The following is a 15,927-nucleotide window of genomic DNA, read 5'->3' on the forward strand; positions in this document are numbered from 1 at the left end:
GCTGGCGAGCGCTCACCCGGACACCCTCGGCCTTTATCTCCCTCCGCACGGCGGCGCCCTGGGGCTGCTGTTGCTGCTGGTCGCGCACCGCGGGGGCGGCGGTGGCCTGCTGGGGCACGTGCTCCGCCTCCGCCTCCGCCTCCGCCTCCTGCTCCGCCTCCATGTCGACGTCCACGTCGACGTCGACATCGACGTCCTGGTCGGAGGAGCCCGGCGACAGCGGGCACGAGTCGGAGGGCGACGGCGGCTCGCTCAGCGGCTCGTCCTTCACCAGCACCGGCGACCCCACCGACACCGACGCCGACCCCGCAGATGTGGGCTGCGGCCGCGACGTACGCCGGGACCCCGCAGCCAGCGGCCAGCACTCGCCCTCCATCGCTGCGGCACACCAGAACAGCGTTACGTAGCACATTTTTCTCCATTACAGAGCTAGAAGACATTCACAGAGACGATTTCAAACTTTAAATTCGTAGGAGAACTTTCAGAACTCTTCAGAATTAACGCAGAAGTTCGGTAGGGCGATGGGATCTCGCCCATGTCTACGATTTGGTATCAGGCAAGGTCATGAGACAGTAGGCTAAAGAAATACAAGAGAAAAACAATGAAGGAATCAGTGTATATCCATCTTATTGCATGATCGAGGGACCTGCCATGCCAAGTACCAAGTAAGAGCCAGGTACTGCACGATGGCACGATATTTAGAATTTTTTTTTTTGAAATAGAAGGTTGTGGCATAGTATCCAAACTGCTATTAACAGCAGTGTTGAATTCACTTGTTATAACTGATAAATACGGAAGCCAATTTGCTCAGTAATCAGTTTGAATTTGTAAACTCGTCACCGGAACTTAAACTACTCACTGAAGCTCGGAATATCGTACCGAAGCCACGTGGCACATACAAGCATATTTCAAGGTGCAACAAATTATAGCATATCATAGATAATATACAGGGTGGTCCATTGATAGTGACTGGGCCAAAAATCTCACGAAATAAGCGTCAAATGAAAAAAACTACAAAGAACGAAATTCGTCTAGCTTGAAGGGGGAACCAGATGGCGCTATGGTTGGCCCGCTAGATGGCGCTGCCATAGGTCAAACGGATATCAACTGCATTTTTTTTAAAAAAATAGGAACCCACATTTTTATTACTTATTCGTGTAGTACGTAAAGAAATATGAATGTTTTAGTTAGACCACTTTTTTCGCTTTGTGATAGGTGGCGCTGTAATAGTCACAAACATATAAGTACGTGAAACTTCCTGGCAGATTAAAACTGTGTGCCCGACCGAGACTCGAACTCGGGACCTTTGCCTTTCGCGGGCAAGTGCTCTACCACTTGGGCTACCGAAGCACAACTCACGCCCGGTACTCACAGCTTTACTTCTGCCAGTACCTCGTCTCCTACCTTCCAAACTTTACAGAAGCTCTCCTGCGAACCTTGCAGAACTAGCACTCCTGAAAGAAAGGATATTGCGGAGACATGGCTTAGCCACAGCCTGGGGGATGTTTCCAGAATGAGATTTTACGTGGTACCACGTAACATTCTGTCAGTGCGGACGGTATTTGCTTCGTGATACATTGTTGTTGTTGTTGTGGTCTTCAGTCCTGAGACTGGTTTGATGCAGCTCTCCATGCTACTCTATCCTGTGCAAGCTTCTTCATCTCCCAGTATCTACTGCAACCTACATCCTTCTGAATTTGCTTAGTGTATTCATCTCTTGGTCTCCCTCTACGATTTTTACCCTCCACACTGCCCTCCAATGCTAAATTTGTGATCCCTTGATGCCTCAAAACATGTCCTACCAACCGATCCCTTCTTCTAGTCAAGTTGTGCCACAAACTTCTCTTCTCCCCAATCCTATTCAATACCTCCTCATTAGTTACGTGATCTACCCACCTTATCTTCAGCATTCTTCTGTAGCACCACATTTCAAAAGCTTCTATTCTCTTCTTGTCCAAACTAGTTATCGTCCATGTTTCACTTCCATACATGGCTACACTCCATACAAATACTTTCAGAAACGATTTCCTGACACTTAAATCTATACTCGATGTTAACAAATTCCTCTTCTTGAGAAACGCTTTCCTTGCCATTACCAGTCTACATTTTATATCCTCTCTACTTCGACCATCATCGGTTATTTTACTCCCTAAATAGCAAAACTCCTTTACTACTTTAAGTGTCTCATTTCCTAATCTAATTCCCTCAGCATCACCCGACTTAATTTGACTACATTCCATTATCCTCGTTTTGCTTTTGTTGATGTTCATCTTATATCCTCCTTTCAAGACACTGTCCATTCCGTTCAACTGCTCTTCCAAGTCCTTTGCTGTCTCTGACAGAATTACAATGTCATCGGCGAACCTCAAAGTTTTTACTTCTTCTCCATGAATTTTAATACCTACTCCGAATTTTTCTTTTGTTTCCTTTACTGCTTGCTCAATATACAGATTGAATAACATCGGGGATAGGCTACAACCCTGTCTTACTCCTTTCCCAACCACTGCTTCCCTTTCATGCCCCTCGACTCTTATAACTGCCATCTGGTTTCTGTACAAACTGTAAATAGCCTTTCGCTCCCTGTATTTTACCCCTGCCACCTTCAGAATTTGAAAGAGAGTATTCCAGTTAACATTGTCAAAAGCTTTCTCTAAGTCTACAAATGCTAGAAACGTAGGTTTGCCTTTTCTTAATCTTTCTTCTAAGATAAGTCGTAAGGTCAGTATTGCTTCACGTGTTCCAACATTTCTACGGAATCCAAACTGATCTTCCCCGAGGTCGGCTTCTACCAGTTTTTCCATTCGTCTGTAAAGAATTCGCGTTAGTATTTTGCAGCTGTGACTTATTAAACTGATAGTTCGGTAACTTTCACATCTGTCAACACCTGCTTTCTTTGGGATTGGAATTATTATATTCTTCTTGAAGTCGGAGGGTATTTCGCCTGTCTCATACATCGTGCTCACCAGATGGTAGAGTTTTGTCATGACTGGCTCTCCCGAGGCCATCAGTAGTTCAAATGGAATGTTGTCTACTCCCGGGGCCTTGTTTCGACTCAGGTCTTTCAGTGCTCTGTCAAACTCTTCACGCAGTATCTTATCTCCCATTTCGTCTTCATCTACATCCTCTTCCATTTCCATAATATTGTCCTCAAGTACATCGCCCTTGTATAAACCCCCTATATACTCCTTCCACCTTTCTGCCTTCCCTTCTTTGCTTAGAACTGGGTTGCCATCTGAGCTCTTGATATTCATACAACTGGTTCTCTTCTCTCCAAAGGTCTCTTTAATTTTCCTGTAGGCAGTATCTATCTTACCCCTAGTGAGACAAGCCTCTACATCCTTACATTTGTCCTCTAGCCACCCTTGCTTAGCCATTTTGCACTTCCTGTCGATATCATTTTTGAGACGTCTGTATTCCTTTTTGCCTGCTTCATTTACTGCATTTTTGTATTTTCTCCTTTCATCAATTAAATTCAATATTTCTCCTGTTACCCAAGGATTTCTATTAGCCCTCGTCTTTTTACCTACTTGATCCTCTGCTGCCTTCACTACTTCATCCCTCAGAGCTACCCATTCTTCTTCTACTGTATTTCTTTCCCCCATTCCTGTCAATTGTTCCCTTATGCTCTCCCTGAAACTCTCTACAACCTCTGGTTCTTTCAGTTTATCCAGGTCCCATCTCCTTAAATTCCCACCTTTTTGCAATTTCTTCAGTTTCAATCTGCAGTCCATAACCAATAGATTGTGGTCAGAATCCACATCTGCCCCAGGAAATGTCTTACAATTTAAAACCTGGTTCCTAAATCTCTGTCTTACCATTATATAATCTATCTGATACCTACTAGTATCTCCAGGATTCTTCCAGGTATACAACCTTCTTTTATGATTCTTGAACCAAGTGTTGGCTATGATTAAGTTATGCTCTGTGCAAAATTCTACTAGGCGGCTTCCTCTTTCATTCCTTCCCCCCAATCCATATTCACCTACTATGTTTCCTTCTCTCCCTTTTCCTACTGACGAATTCCAGTCACCCATGACTATTAAATTTTCGTCTCCTTTCACTACCTGAATAATTTCTTTTATCTCGTCATACATTTCATCTATTTCTTCATCATCTGCAGAGGTAGTTGGCATATAAACTTGTACTACTGTAGTAGGCATGGGCTTTGTGTCTATCTTGGCCACAATAATGCGTTCACTATGCTGTTTGTAGTAGCTAACCTGCACTCCTATTTTTTTATTCATTATTAAACCTACTCCTGCATTACCCCTATTTGATTTTGTATTTATAACCCTGTAATCACCTGACCAAAAGTCTTGTTCCTCCTGCCACCGAACTTCACTAATTCCCACTATATCTAACTTTAACCTATCCATTTCCCTTTTTAAATTTTCTAACCTACCTGCCCGATTAAGGGATCTGACATTCCACGCTCCGATCCGTAGAACACCAGTTTTCTTTCTCCTGATAACGACGTCCTCCTGAGTAGTCCCCGCCCGGAGATCCGAATGGGGGACTATTTTACCTCCGGAATATTTTACCCAAGAGGACACCATCATAATTTAATCATACAGTAGAGCTGCATGTCCTCGGGAAAAATTACGGCTGTAGTTTCCCCTTGCTTTCAGCCGTTCGCAGTACCAGCACAGCAAGGCCGTTTTGGTTAATGTTACAAGGCCAGATCAGTCAATCATCCAGACTGTTGCCCCTGCAACTTCTGAAAAGGCTGCTGCCCCTCTTCAGGAACCACATGTTTGTCTGGCCTCTCAACAGATACCCCTCCGTTGTGGTTGCACCTACGGTACGGCCATCTGTATCGCTGAGGCACGCAAGCCTCCCCACCAGCGGCAAGGTCCATGGTTCATGGGGGGCGTGATACATTACCCGTGTTAAAATGGACCGTTTACCGATTGCGGAAAAGGTCGATATCGTGTTGATGTGTGGCTATTGTGATCAAAATGCCCAACGGGCGTGTGCTATGTACGCTGCTCGGTATCCTGGACGACATCATGTAAGTATCCGGACCGTTTGCCGGATAGTTACGTAATTTAAGGAAACAGGAACATGTGAAACGTCAGCCACGACCTGCAACAAATAATGATGCCCAAGTAGGTGTTTTAGTTGCCGTCGCGGCTAATCCGCACATCAGTAGCAGACAAATTGCTCGAGAATCGGGAATCTCAAAAACGTCGGTGTTGAGAATGCTACATCAACATCGACTGCACCCGTACCATATTTCTATGCACCAGGAATTGCATGGCGACGACTTTGAACGTCGTGTACAGTTCTGCCACTGGGCACAAGAGAAATAACGGGACGATGACAGATTTTTTGCACGCGTTCTATTTAGCGATGAAGCGTCATTCACCAACAGCGGTAACGTAAACCGGCATAATATGCACTATTGGGCAACGGAAAATCCATGATGGCTGCGACAAGTGGAACATCAGCGACCTTGGCGGGTTAATGTATGGTGCGACATTATGGGAGGAAGGATAATTGGTCCCCATTTTATCGATGGCTTTCTAAATGGTGCAATGTATACTGATTTCCTACGTAATGTTCTACCGATGTTACTACAAGATGTTTCACTGCATGACAGAATGGCAATGTACTTCCAACATGATGGATGTCCGGCACATAGCTCGCGTGCGGTTGAAGCGGTACTGAATAGCATATTTCATGACAGATGGATTGGTCGTCGAAGCACCATACCATGGCCCGCACGTTCACAGGATCTGACATCCCCGGATTTCTTTCTGTGGGGAAAGTTGAAGGATATTTGCTATCGTGATCCACCGACAACCCCTGACAACATGCGTCAGCGCATTGTCAATGTATGTGCAAACATTACGGAAGGCGAACTACTCGCTGTTGAGAGGAATGTCGTTACAAGTATTGCCAAATGCATTGAGGTTGATGGACATCATTTTGAGCATTTATTGCATTAATGGTGGTATTTACAGGTAATCACACTGTAACAGCATGCGTTCTCAGAAATGGTAAGTTCACAAAGGTACATGTATCACATTGGAACAACTGAAATAAAATGTTCAAACGCCCCTACGTTCTGTATTTTAATGAACCTACCTGTTACCAACTGTTCGTCTAAAATTATGAGCCATATGTTTGTGACTATTACAGCGCCATCTATCACAAAGCGAAAAAAGTGGTCCAAGTAAAACATTCATATATCTTTACGTACTACACGAATATGTAATAAAAATGGGGGTTCCTATTTTTAAAAAACGCAGTTGATATCCGTTTGACCTATGGTAGCGCCATCTAGCGGGCCAACCATAGCGCCATCTGGTTTCCCCCTTCAAGCTAGACAGGTTTCGTTCTTTGCAGTTTTTTCGTTTGACGCTTATTTCGTGAGATATTTGGACCGGTCACGATAAATGGACCACCCTGTATATTATCTATGATATGCTATAATTTGTTGCACCTTGAAATATGCTTGTATGTGCCACGTGGCTTCGGTACGATATTCCGGCCGGCTGTGAAGCCTGCTGAGGAACTGCTTGATGAGGAAGTAGCGGCTGCGGTCACCAAAGCTGACAAAGGCCGAGAGAGCGGTGTGCTGACCACAAGCCCCTCCATATCCATATCCGACGCCTGTGGGTTGAGGACGAGACGGCGGTCGGTCGGTACCGTTGGCCATCACGGCCTGTTCAGACAGAGTATCGTATCGAGTCCATAAAAAGAAAAGGGCGACAAGAAAAACAGGAATCCTGCTCTAGGAGCACCACACTTGCTTTCTTCATGCTTTTTTCATTGTTCTGTTGATTTACCATCAGTGCAACACCTCTTCGCAACTCGACAATTCTATCCACTACGCTACTGTGAGCACACAAAGTTCGTGCCGGTGTTTTCTACTTACTGCTCCTGAAGGCTCTTAACCTCCGATCTGTCATTGCCTTACATATAACAAATCATACCAATACCGGCGCGTTTTCGAGAGATTCTCAATGTTTTAAACAGCATATATTCATACGACATATATTATAACATAAAACCCAATAAATACAAGCTTATTTTAAATCGAAGAAATTCAGAATGGCGTCTCCTCAATACGATCACGGAAGTCAACAGATATGCCAAACTGTGCAAACTGGGCATGTACCCGTCATAATGATGTCACAGTGAGGTATCACCACGACGAGTCTAGCGTCTCCCACTAAAGGGAACATGTATCGAGTAATCTGAGTGTCATCTAGTGAATATCTAGAAAACTAAGTATATGTTGTTTGAACTAAAATACCAGAGATGAGGTTAGCAGTAAGGCTAGGCACATAGAAAAACTTCCCCAATTTCCCCAGTACCGTTCTTCCCAAAAAATTTCCCCAATGTTTCAGTTTCCCCAAAAGTCCTCCCCCCCCCCCACCCAAAAAAAATATTTTTCCTCGAAATTGCGATAAAGAACCCCGACCTGGAGTGGCCAGTTGTGAGACCTTTTGGTGTGAAGTTCAGCACCCGAAGTTTGAAAGTGAGGTTATGAGGCAAAACAAAGTAACTGAATGACAATAGTTTGAACAAGTCAAAATTCATGGTAGATATTGTTGACAAGGGTCGTATAATGAATTTTCCACACTGTTAAAAACTAGAAGAATAGGAAAAGTGTAGTCAAACATTACAGAACGTCAACATTTATTGCTCGAGAGAATATGTACGCCCAAACACATTAAACTATAGTTAGAAGGCAGTAAATAGCACATTACTGTCTTATCGTCTGTGTCTTGTTTCTTTATAAATGTCAAATGACATCCAAAACTATTTCTTTCTTTTGACTGAGCTGGTTTTTTCAATGTTGAAACAACTTTCATTAAAACGTCTGTTGCACTTATTTACGATCTTATTCTTGCACAGTGTAGACATTTTTGTCCAGATATTGTAAAACGCAAATACCTTTCCGTTTTCAGATATTTGTTGCGAAATTACACTAGTAGGAAAAGTAGCAGGTCATCGTGCAAACGGACAACAAAATAAAGAATGAGAAGACACGAAAGCACAAGTTCCACTGCTACAAGAGGAGTGTGAGCATCGGCGGACGACGTCACGGCCACCTCTTCTTGCGCATGCGCAGTCTTCAGCATACTCAGGAGCTTAGAACTCCACACTAGGTACAGTCACTGGTCCGCTCGTGACACAATAGATCCACACGTAGGCACGAGATGTGCACCCACCACGACTATTAGACTTTGAGCAGAAAGTCCCTCCTGTAAAACGAAGTTTAGTCTGCGAGATCTCCGAACCGCGTTTCCAAATCTGAGGAGCGCGATGATTTGGCGCCAGGCGCGCTGCTGCCGGAAGCTGCTCGCTGCCATTGGCTGCCTGCTGCTAAGCGGGACGCCAATTGCTCTGCGTACTTACCTAACGGGAGCCGCCGCAGGAGAGACGCTAACACGCTGCCATTACCACCTTCCACTAACGCTTAGGCGGCTCGATTATTGATTTCGGATACACCACTCGGCGAGCCACATCAGGATGTTTCTACTGGACAAATGTTACCTCCGGGGGAAACAAAGACGGCGTCGTGGACTTTCCGACCGCAGACTTTGCGACCCGTGACGTCAACGTGTTCTTTCCGACCATAAAAATTTTTAGGAAGTTTGGCCGCTCTTTTCCCATCTTCAGAGGAAGTCACAACAGTGGGGAGGCTCTGGTAGGAAACACCACGGCGCAAAACTGGTTGTTGTTAGCCATGGTTTTTCTGACCGTTTCGTGCTAAGAATATCCTTTCACGCTTTACCCAGGCTTAGGACGACAGAGTTGATATATCCATGGAGTGAGCATGGCCAGCTGCGCACGTTCTCTACATCAAACTGGGGTAGTCACATGACTTTGGGACGACGTTGCTTGTTTACAATTTGCGGTAATTGCGAAATCTGAATGTTATATGTATTCGCCTTGTTTTATATACGTTCTTCACGTTTGAGTTTTACCAACAACTACGGTGCAGTATTGTCTTTGCTACATATATAAAGTGAAGTGTGTGAAAGGAGGACCAGTTACTTTCCATAGGTAAGTGCAACAAATGTATAACTGTCAACGTTATATTGATTTGAGGCACTTTGTAGGTTGAAAAATATCGCGACACGGTATTATACGGTCTTGTATTGTAGGGGCCAGCCGCGGTGGCAGAGCGGTTCTAGGCGTTTCAGTCCGGAACCGCGTGACTGCTACGGTCGGAGGTTCGAATCCTGCCTCGGGCATGGATGTGTGTGATGTTCTTAGGTTGGTTAGGTTTAAGTAATTCTAAGTTCTAGGGGACTGATGACCTCAGATGTTAAGTCCCATAGTGCTCAGAGCCATTTGAATCATTTTTTTTGTATTGTAGGGACAATTTCTGTAATTTTACAGCCGTGTGTTTACGAGACCGGTGCTAGATAAATTTGCAAGTGTGTTCGAGTAAACTGACAGTCAGTGTTTACATACTGGTGCTATGTTCACATGCAAACAAAATTTATCCATGAGAGTCTGATTAATTTATTCCACTCTTCGTAAGTTCTGAGATCCTGCGGTTATCAAAGTAGTTCTGCATTGGACAATTTCCTACACAGTGTCACTATAACGTAATTAATTAGAACAGATTTGCCAATATGAATCAGTGCAATAAAAAGCGTAAAAATATTGTTATCTGTTACTTCCTTTATTACTCCAAAAGTCGAGAACTGATCTTGCATTTTTTTAATTTTTTGTGCATAGTGTATGGTTTTACTTTTCTGATGAAACGACCAAAAATGTTATAGAAATCTTACTTGTATATAAAAAGCAGAAGGGTAAAGAAGGAAAAATAGAAAATAATTCTATAAATAGCTTATCGCATTGGCTGTGACTTCATAGTTCCAAATGCGTTGTTTTTTCGTGACAATGCGGCGCCGTCTACAGTGTCGTTGTAACGTAATTAATTAGAACAGAGATTCGACAATGTGAATAAGTGCAACAGAAGACGTAAAAAAATTGTTGGCTGTCACTTCTTAGCCCGTTACCGGTAAAACGTAAATAAAGTGGAATCTGAGGTATGATACTGTGGCGAAAGAGCACAGTACCATCGCTCTTCACATCTTTAAGCCAACTTCAGTTCCTAGCATCGAATTGTTAAGATGTCAGTAAAACGCGTATACAAAGTTTCACGGCACTTCTGAATGTCATCCATCTGTAGCACCAAAGTAATAACACTGAAAAAAATACGCTAAACGCTATGCGGGCTAAGATGCGCCGTCCCAAAATCACGTGATTTGAGCTGCACTAGGTGATGCTGACAGAATTCTCGTTGTTCCTCTCTGAATGCTCCCTCCATAGATATTTATACTCTATACTTAGAACTGGCTATTAACAGAGTACATGTTAATTTAGCTCCATTCTGTTTGGCTTCAGCATGAGCCTTAATCCAAATTAAATTATCCAGTTGATACTTAACATTCGCAATTCCTGTTCATTCCAAATATCTGTCACATATTTATTTGCTTGATTCCATTTGTTGCTATATCCCCATTGTTTTTACGCACTTCTACTGTCACTTAGCACTATAAGATTTCTAAAATTTTGATATTCGTCTCGCCTGCAGCAATGACATTTATACTTTTCCTGGTCACAAATACTTGGCTGTTCGTACCCGAATATGTCGCGGTTTCCATGGATGTCGTTAAAAGGGAACCATAGGGTAAAGCGTATGTTGCTGCGAGTGAAACGAGCACCTATGATGATGGATCTCTCTGTTATTGCATCAAAAGAAGCTGCAAAAGTGGGGGCGGCTCTGGTCGGAAATACTACGGTGTGAAACTGTGTGGTAGGAAGTGCCACAGTACCTGAGGCACTTTCAAAAGGGTCGGCAACGCCGTGGTCGGAAATTCTAAAGGGTGACAAGCACATTGCTAGAAGAAACCACCACCCAGCTACATCCGCTAATGAACAATAACGGCAGAGTCAACGGTTTGAAAGTACAGTACTCCTCTAAGGACTGGAATGTAGCCTGGAGAAACGTCCAGGAACCGACTAAGATCAACCTGGTACAAAATGATTAATGAAACAATACTAACGAAAACTTGACAAAATACATTTATCTAAAACTGACAAATATAGGCAGTGTTACCTCGTCGACAACCTGCCACATAGAAACTTCTGTGGAAAGAACAACGTCATATGAGAATGGTGTAGATGGAATGCGGCGTTCATTGGCAGAATAGCAACCAAGAAAAATGCCTGGACATGGTTGGTAGGACGTACTCTGCATTACGTAGCTAGTGACCGGGAAGAGCGACCGTATCCGGGCAACACAGGCACAACTACTAACGAAAGACTCTAAATTTAGGCAAAAGTATGTACACTCCTGGAAATGGAAAAAAGAACACATTGACACCGGTGTGTCAGACCCACCATACTTGCTCCGGACACTGCGAGAGGGCTGTACAAGCAATGATCACACGCACGGCACAGCGGACACACCAGGAACCGCGGTGTTGGCCGTCGAATGGCGCTAGCTGCGCAGCATTTGTGCACCGCCGCCGTCAGTGTCAGCCAGTTTGCCGTGGCATACGGAGCTCCATCGCAGTCTTTAACACTGGTAGCATGCCGCGACAGCGTGGACGTGAACCGTATGTGCAGTTGACGGACTTTGAGCGAGGGCGTATAGTGGGCATGCGGGAGGCCGGGTGGACGTACCGCCGAATTGCTCAACACGTGGGGCGTGAGGTCTCCACAGTACATCGATGTTGTCGCCAGTGGTCGGCGGAAGGTGCACGTGCCCGTCGACCTGGGACCGGACCGCAGCGACGCACGGATGCACGCCAAGACCGTAGGATCCTACGCAGTGCCGTAGGGGACCGCACCGCCACTTCCCAGCAAATTAGGGACACTGTTGCTCCTGGGGTATCGGCGAGGACCATTCGCAACCGTCTCCATGAAGCTGGGCTACGGTCCCGCACACCGTTAGGCCGTCTTCCGCTCACGCCCCAACATCGTGCAGCCCGCCTCCAGTGGTGTCGCGACAGGCGTGAATGGAGGGACGAATGGAGACGTGTCGTCTTCAGCGATGAGAGTCGCTTCTGCCTTGGTGCCAATGATGGTCGTATGCGTGTTTGGCGCCGTGCAGGTGAGCGCCACAATCAGGACTGCATACGACCGAGGCACACAGGGCCAACACCCGGCATCATGGTGTGGGGAGCGATCTCCTACACTGGCCGTACACCACTGGTGATCGTCGAGGGGACACTGAATAGTGCACGGTACATCCAAACCGTCATCGAACCCATCGTTCTACCATTCCTAGACCGGCAAGGGAACTTGCTGTTCCAACAGGACAATGCACGTCCGCATGTATCCCGTGCCACCCAACGTGCTCTAGAAGGTGTAAGTCAACTACCCTGGCCAGCAAGATCTCCGGATCTGTCCCCCATTGAGCATGTTTGGGACTGGATGAAGCGTCGTCTCACGTGGTCTGCACGTCCAGCACGAACGCTGGTCCAACTGAGGCACCAGGTGGAAATGGCATGGCAAGCCGTTCCACAGGACTACATCCAGCATCTCTACGATCGTCTCCATGGGAGAATAGCAGCCTGCATTGCTGCGAAAGGTGGATATACACTGTACTAGTGCCGACATTGTGCATGCTCTGTTGCCTGTGTCTATGTGCCTGTGGTTCTGTTAGTGTGATCATGTGATGTATCTGACCCCAGGAATGTGTCAATAAAGTTTCCCCTTCCTGGGACAATGAATTCACGGTGTTCTTATTTCAATTTCCAGGAGTGTATATTATATGTCAGCACTGGAACTAATGAAAATATGAGACGAAAGAAAGGGGAAGAAAGAATACAGGTATGTGAAAGCTGTTATTGCGATTTCTGTCTTGTCAGCTTCCTCCAATGAATTTGGTGCTTTTGCTCCTGCTAATGGACGCAGTATCGACAAACGCGTGCTGCGTGGGAAAACAGATGAAGCATCTGAGATGGGCGACATAGCTGTGATTGATCACTCTTCTAAGTTAAAGTGTGTTATCACATGCACAGTTGCATTGATAGTTCTGAAATGTCTTTCACTGCAGTTAGAAAAGGCCAAGTTACCGTGTTTTCTAACACTACATGCTGAACCGAGACAACCCAGAAGAGGTCGCAAAGGAAGAAACTTATGACACAAACACAGCAGGGCGATGGAGCAGCCAAGACGAAGATTCTAATGGACAATTAGCAAAAGCAGTGCACAAGTACTGACTTCAGTTGGGGCATGTGGGAGCGGTACAAGGTCTCAATATGAATGGTGATGTTATATTTATCAATGGTTTTTGAGTAATTCATATGACAAAAGTGTGCTGCGTGTTGTGAATGCACTAGTATTTTTAGAGTAATAAACAATGAGGTTTTGAAAAAAGAAAAAAACAAAACAAAGATTACACCCGTGACAGGTGCCACAGGGAGCCCAACGTGAAAATGGTTCGAAATTGTTTGACTTCCGTTCGGTACAGGGGCAGTTTTAGGTGGTGCGTGGTCTGTAGCACTTAATGAACTGAATTACCTTCTCAAATTTTTAAACGTATTACCATTGCCATACGTCTGTTTTATAACATTTGTACGTAACGTCTAATACCATTTTATTTCATTAATTTAACCACTAACAGATGCTGCTCACCTTAATTTTTGGACTATTATCTGCCAACGTAAGGGACATTACTCTAATCACTAACACTATGCGGACAGCAAGGAGAAACCATTGTTTACGAATAGTAAGTACCTCCACCATAAACTGAAATAATTTTTTTTTGAACCAGCACCTAATAGGCTGTATAACAGTAACTACGACTCCATCTCCCCCTCCCTACCCCTAGTGTTGCCAAACATGGTTGAGTGTAGTCTGGGTAATTTACGCTCCATTTTAAGCTAACATAGTTTTCCACACATCTCAGTGTTTATGAGGTCATATCTCCTCCTTTACACCTCATAAAATGACGTTATTTTGCAGGTATATTCCGTGATATATGTGGATACTGTCTGCGAAATGTGTTGCAAACAGAGTTAGTAATAAAGAAGTAATAACCTAAAACGTCATGAGTGATGATGAAGTTTTACTGCATGCACAGCGAAAATGTAGTAAGTGACAAACGTTTTTCCCCCCACTATACGAGGTGCATTCAAGTTCTAAGGCCTCCTATTTTTTTTCTCCGGACTGGAAAGAGATAGAAACATGTGCATTGTTTTAAAATGAGGCCGCATTCATTGTCAATATGTCCCAGAGATGGCAGCACCGTATGGCAGATGGAATTTTACCGCCAGCGGCGAGAATGAGAACTGTTTTAAATACTTAAAATGGCGACGTTTTCCTTACTTGAACAGCGTGCAATCATTCGTTTTATGAATTTACGTGGTGTGAAACCAATTGAAATTCATCGACAGTTGAAGGAGACATGTGGTGATGGAGTTATGGAGGCGTCGAAAGTGCGTTCGTGGGTGCGACAGTTTAATGAAGGCAGAACATCGTGTGACAACAATCCGAAACAACCTCGGGCTCGCACAAGCTGGTCTGACAACATGATCGAGAAAGTGGAGAGAATTGTTTTGGGGGATCGCTGAATGGCTGTTGAACAGATCGCCTCCAGAGTTGGCATTTCTGTGGGTTCTGTGCACACAATCCTGCACGACGATCTGAAAATGCGAAAAGTGTCATCCAGGTGGGTGCCACGAATGCAGACGGACGACCACACGGCTGCCCGTGTGGCACGTTGCCAAGCAATGTTGATGCACAACGACAGCATGAATGGGACTTTCTTTTCGTCGGTTGTGACAATGGATGAGACGTGGATGCCATTTTTCAATCCAGAAACAAAGCGCCAGTCAGCTCAATGGAAGCACACAGATTCACCGCCACCAAAAAAATTTTGGGTAACCGCCAGTGCTGAAAAAATCATAGTATCCATGTTCTGGGACAGCGAGGGCGTAATCCTTACCCATTGCGTTCCAAAGGGCACTACGGTAACAGGTGCATTCTACGAAAATGTTTTGAAGAACAAATTCCTTCCTGCACTGCAACAAAAACGTCCGGGAAGGGCTGCGCGTGTGCTGTTTCACCAAGACAACGCACCCACACATCGAGCTAACGTTACGCAACAGTTTCTTCGTGATAACAACTTTGAAGTGATTCCTCATGCTCCCTACTCACCTGACCTGGCTCCTAGTGACTTTTGGCTTTTTCCAACAATGAAAGATACTCTCCGTGGCTGCACATTCACCAGCCATGCTGCTATTGCCTCAGCGATTTTCCAGTGGTCAAAACAGACTCCTAAAGAAGCCTTCGCCGCTGCCATGGAATCAAGGCGTCAGCGTTGTGAAAAATGTGTACGTCTGCAGGGCGATTACGTCGAGAAGTAACGCAAGTTTCATCGATTTCGGGTGAGTAGTTAATTAGAAAAAAAATCGGAGGCCTTAGAACTTAATGCACCGCTTATTGTGTGGGGTGTCACCGAGAGGAAGTTTTGAAAAAGTTTGAAATAATATGTAAAGTTTGTGGGAAGTCCCTAAGTGCTGTTATTCTCGAATACTAGGTGAATAGAGCCTGGGTAATTTGCACTCAGTGATGAAACGTAACAGATAGACTCTTTACTCTTCTTTAACTTTAGTTACCACCAGCTTCTCATTCGCATAAATTAATTGAAAAGTTAATAACACGTCAACAGTAGTCCTAAGCATAGCCATATAAGGGCAATATAGGTGATACTACGAGGTGTGATTGGAACATTTTAAGAATAGATCAAATTAAAAATTTGTGGTAAGGTCTTATGAGACGAAACTGCTGAGGTCATCGGTCCCTAAGCTTACACATTATTTAACCTAACTAAAACTAACCTACGCTAAGGACGACACACGCACCCATGCTCGAGGGAGGACTCGAACCTCCAACGGGAAAGGTGGAAGGGGGGGGGGGGGGGAGCCGCGCGGACCA

At 44.8% G+C, this 15,927-nt stretch overlaps 1 protein-coding gene across 1 annotated transcript in view; it reads right to left on the minus strand.

Moving 5' to 3' along the window:
* The window catches only part of LOC126094499 (cyclic AMP response element-binding protein A-like), a 574,109-nt gene that overhangs the window by 35,669 nt on the left and 522,513 nt on the right, over positions 1 to 15,927 (minus strand). Inside the window, exon 3 of the mRNA XM_049908908.1 lies at positions 17 to 378. Coding sequence (XP_049764865.1) covers positions 17 to 378 — 362 coding nt within the window. The remainder of the gene's footprint in view (positions 1 to 16; positions 379 to 15,927) is intronic.

This window comes from Schistocerca cancellata, chromosome 8 (genome assembly GCF_023864275.1).
Source record: "Schistocerca cancellata isolate TAMUIC-IGC-003103 chromosome 8, iqSchCanc2.1, whole genome shotgun sequence".
Lineage (NCBI taxonomy): Eukaryota > Metazoa > Arthropoda > Insecta > Orthoptera > Acrididae > Schistocerca > Schistocerca cancellata.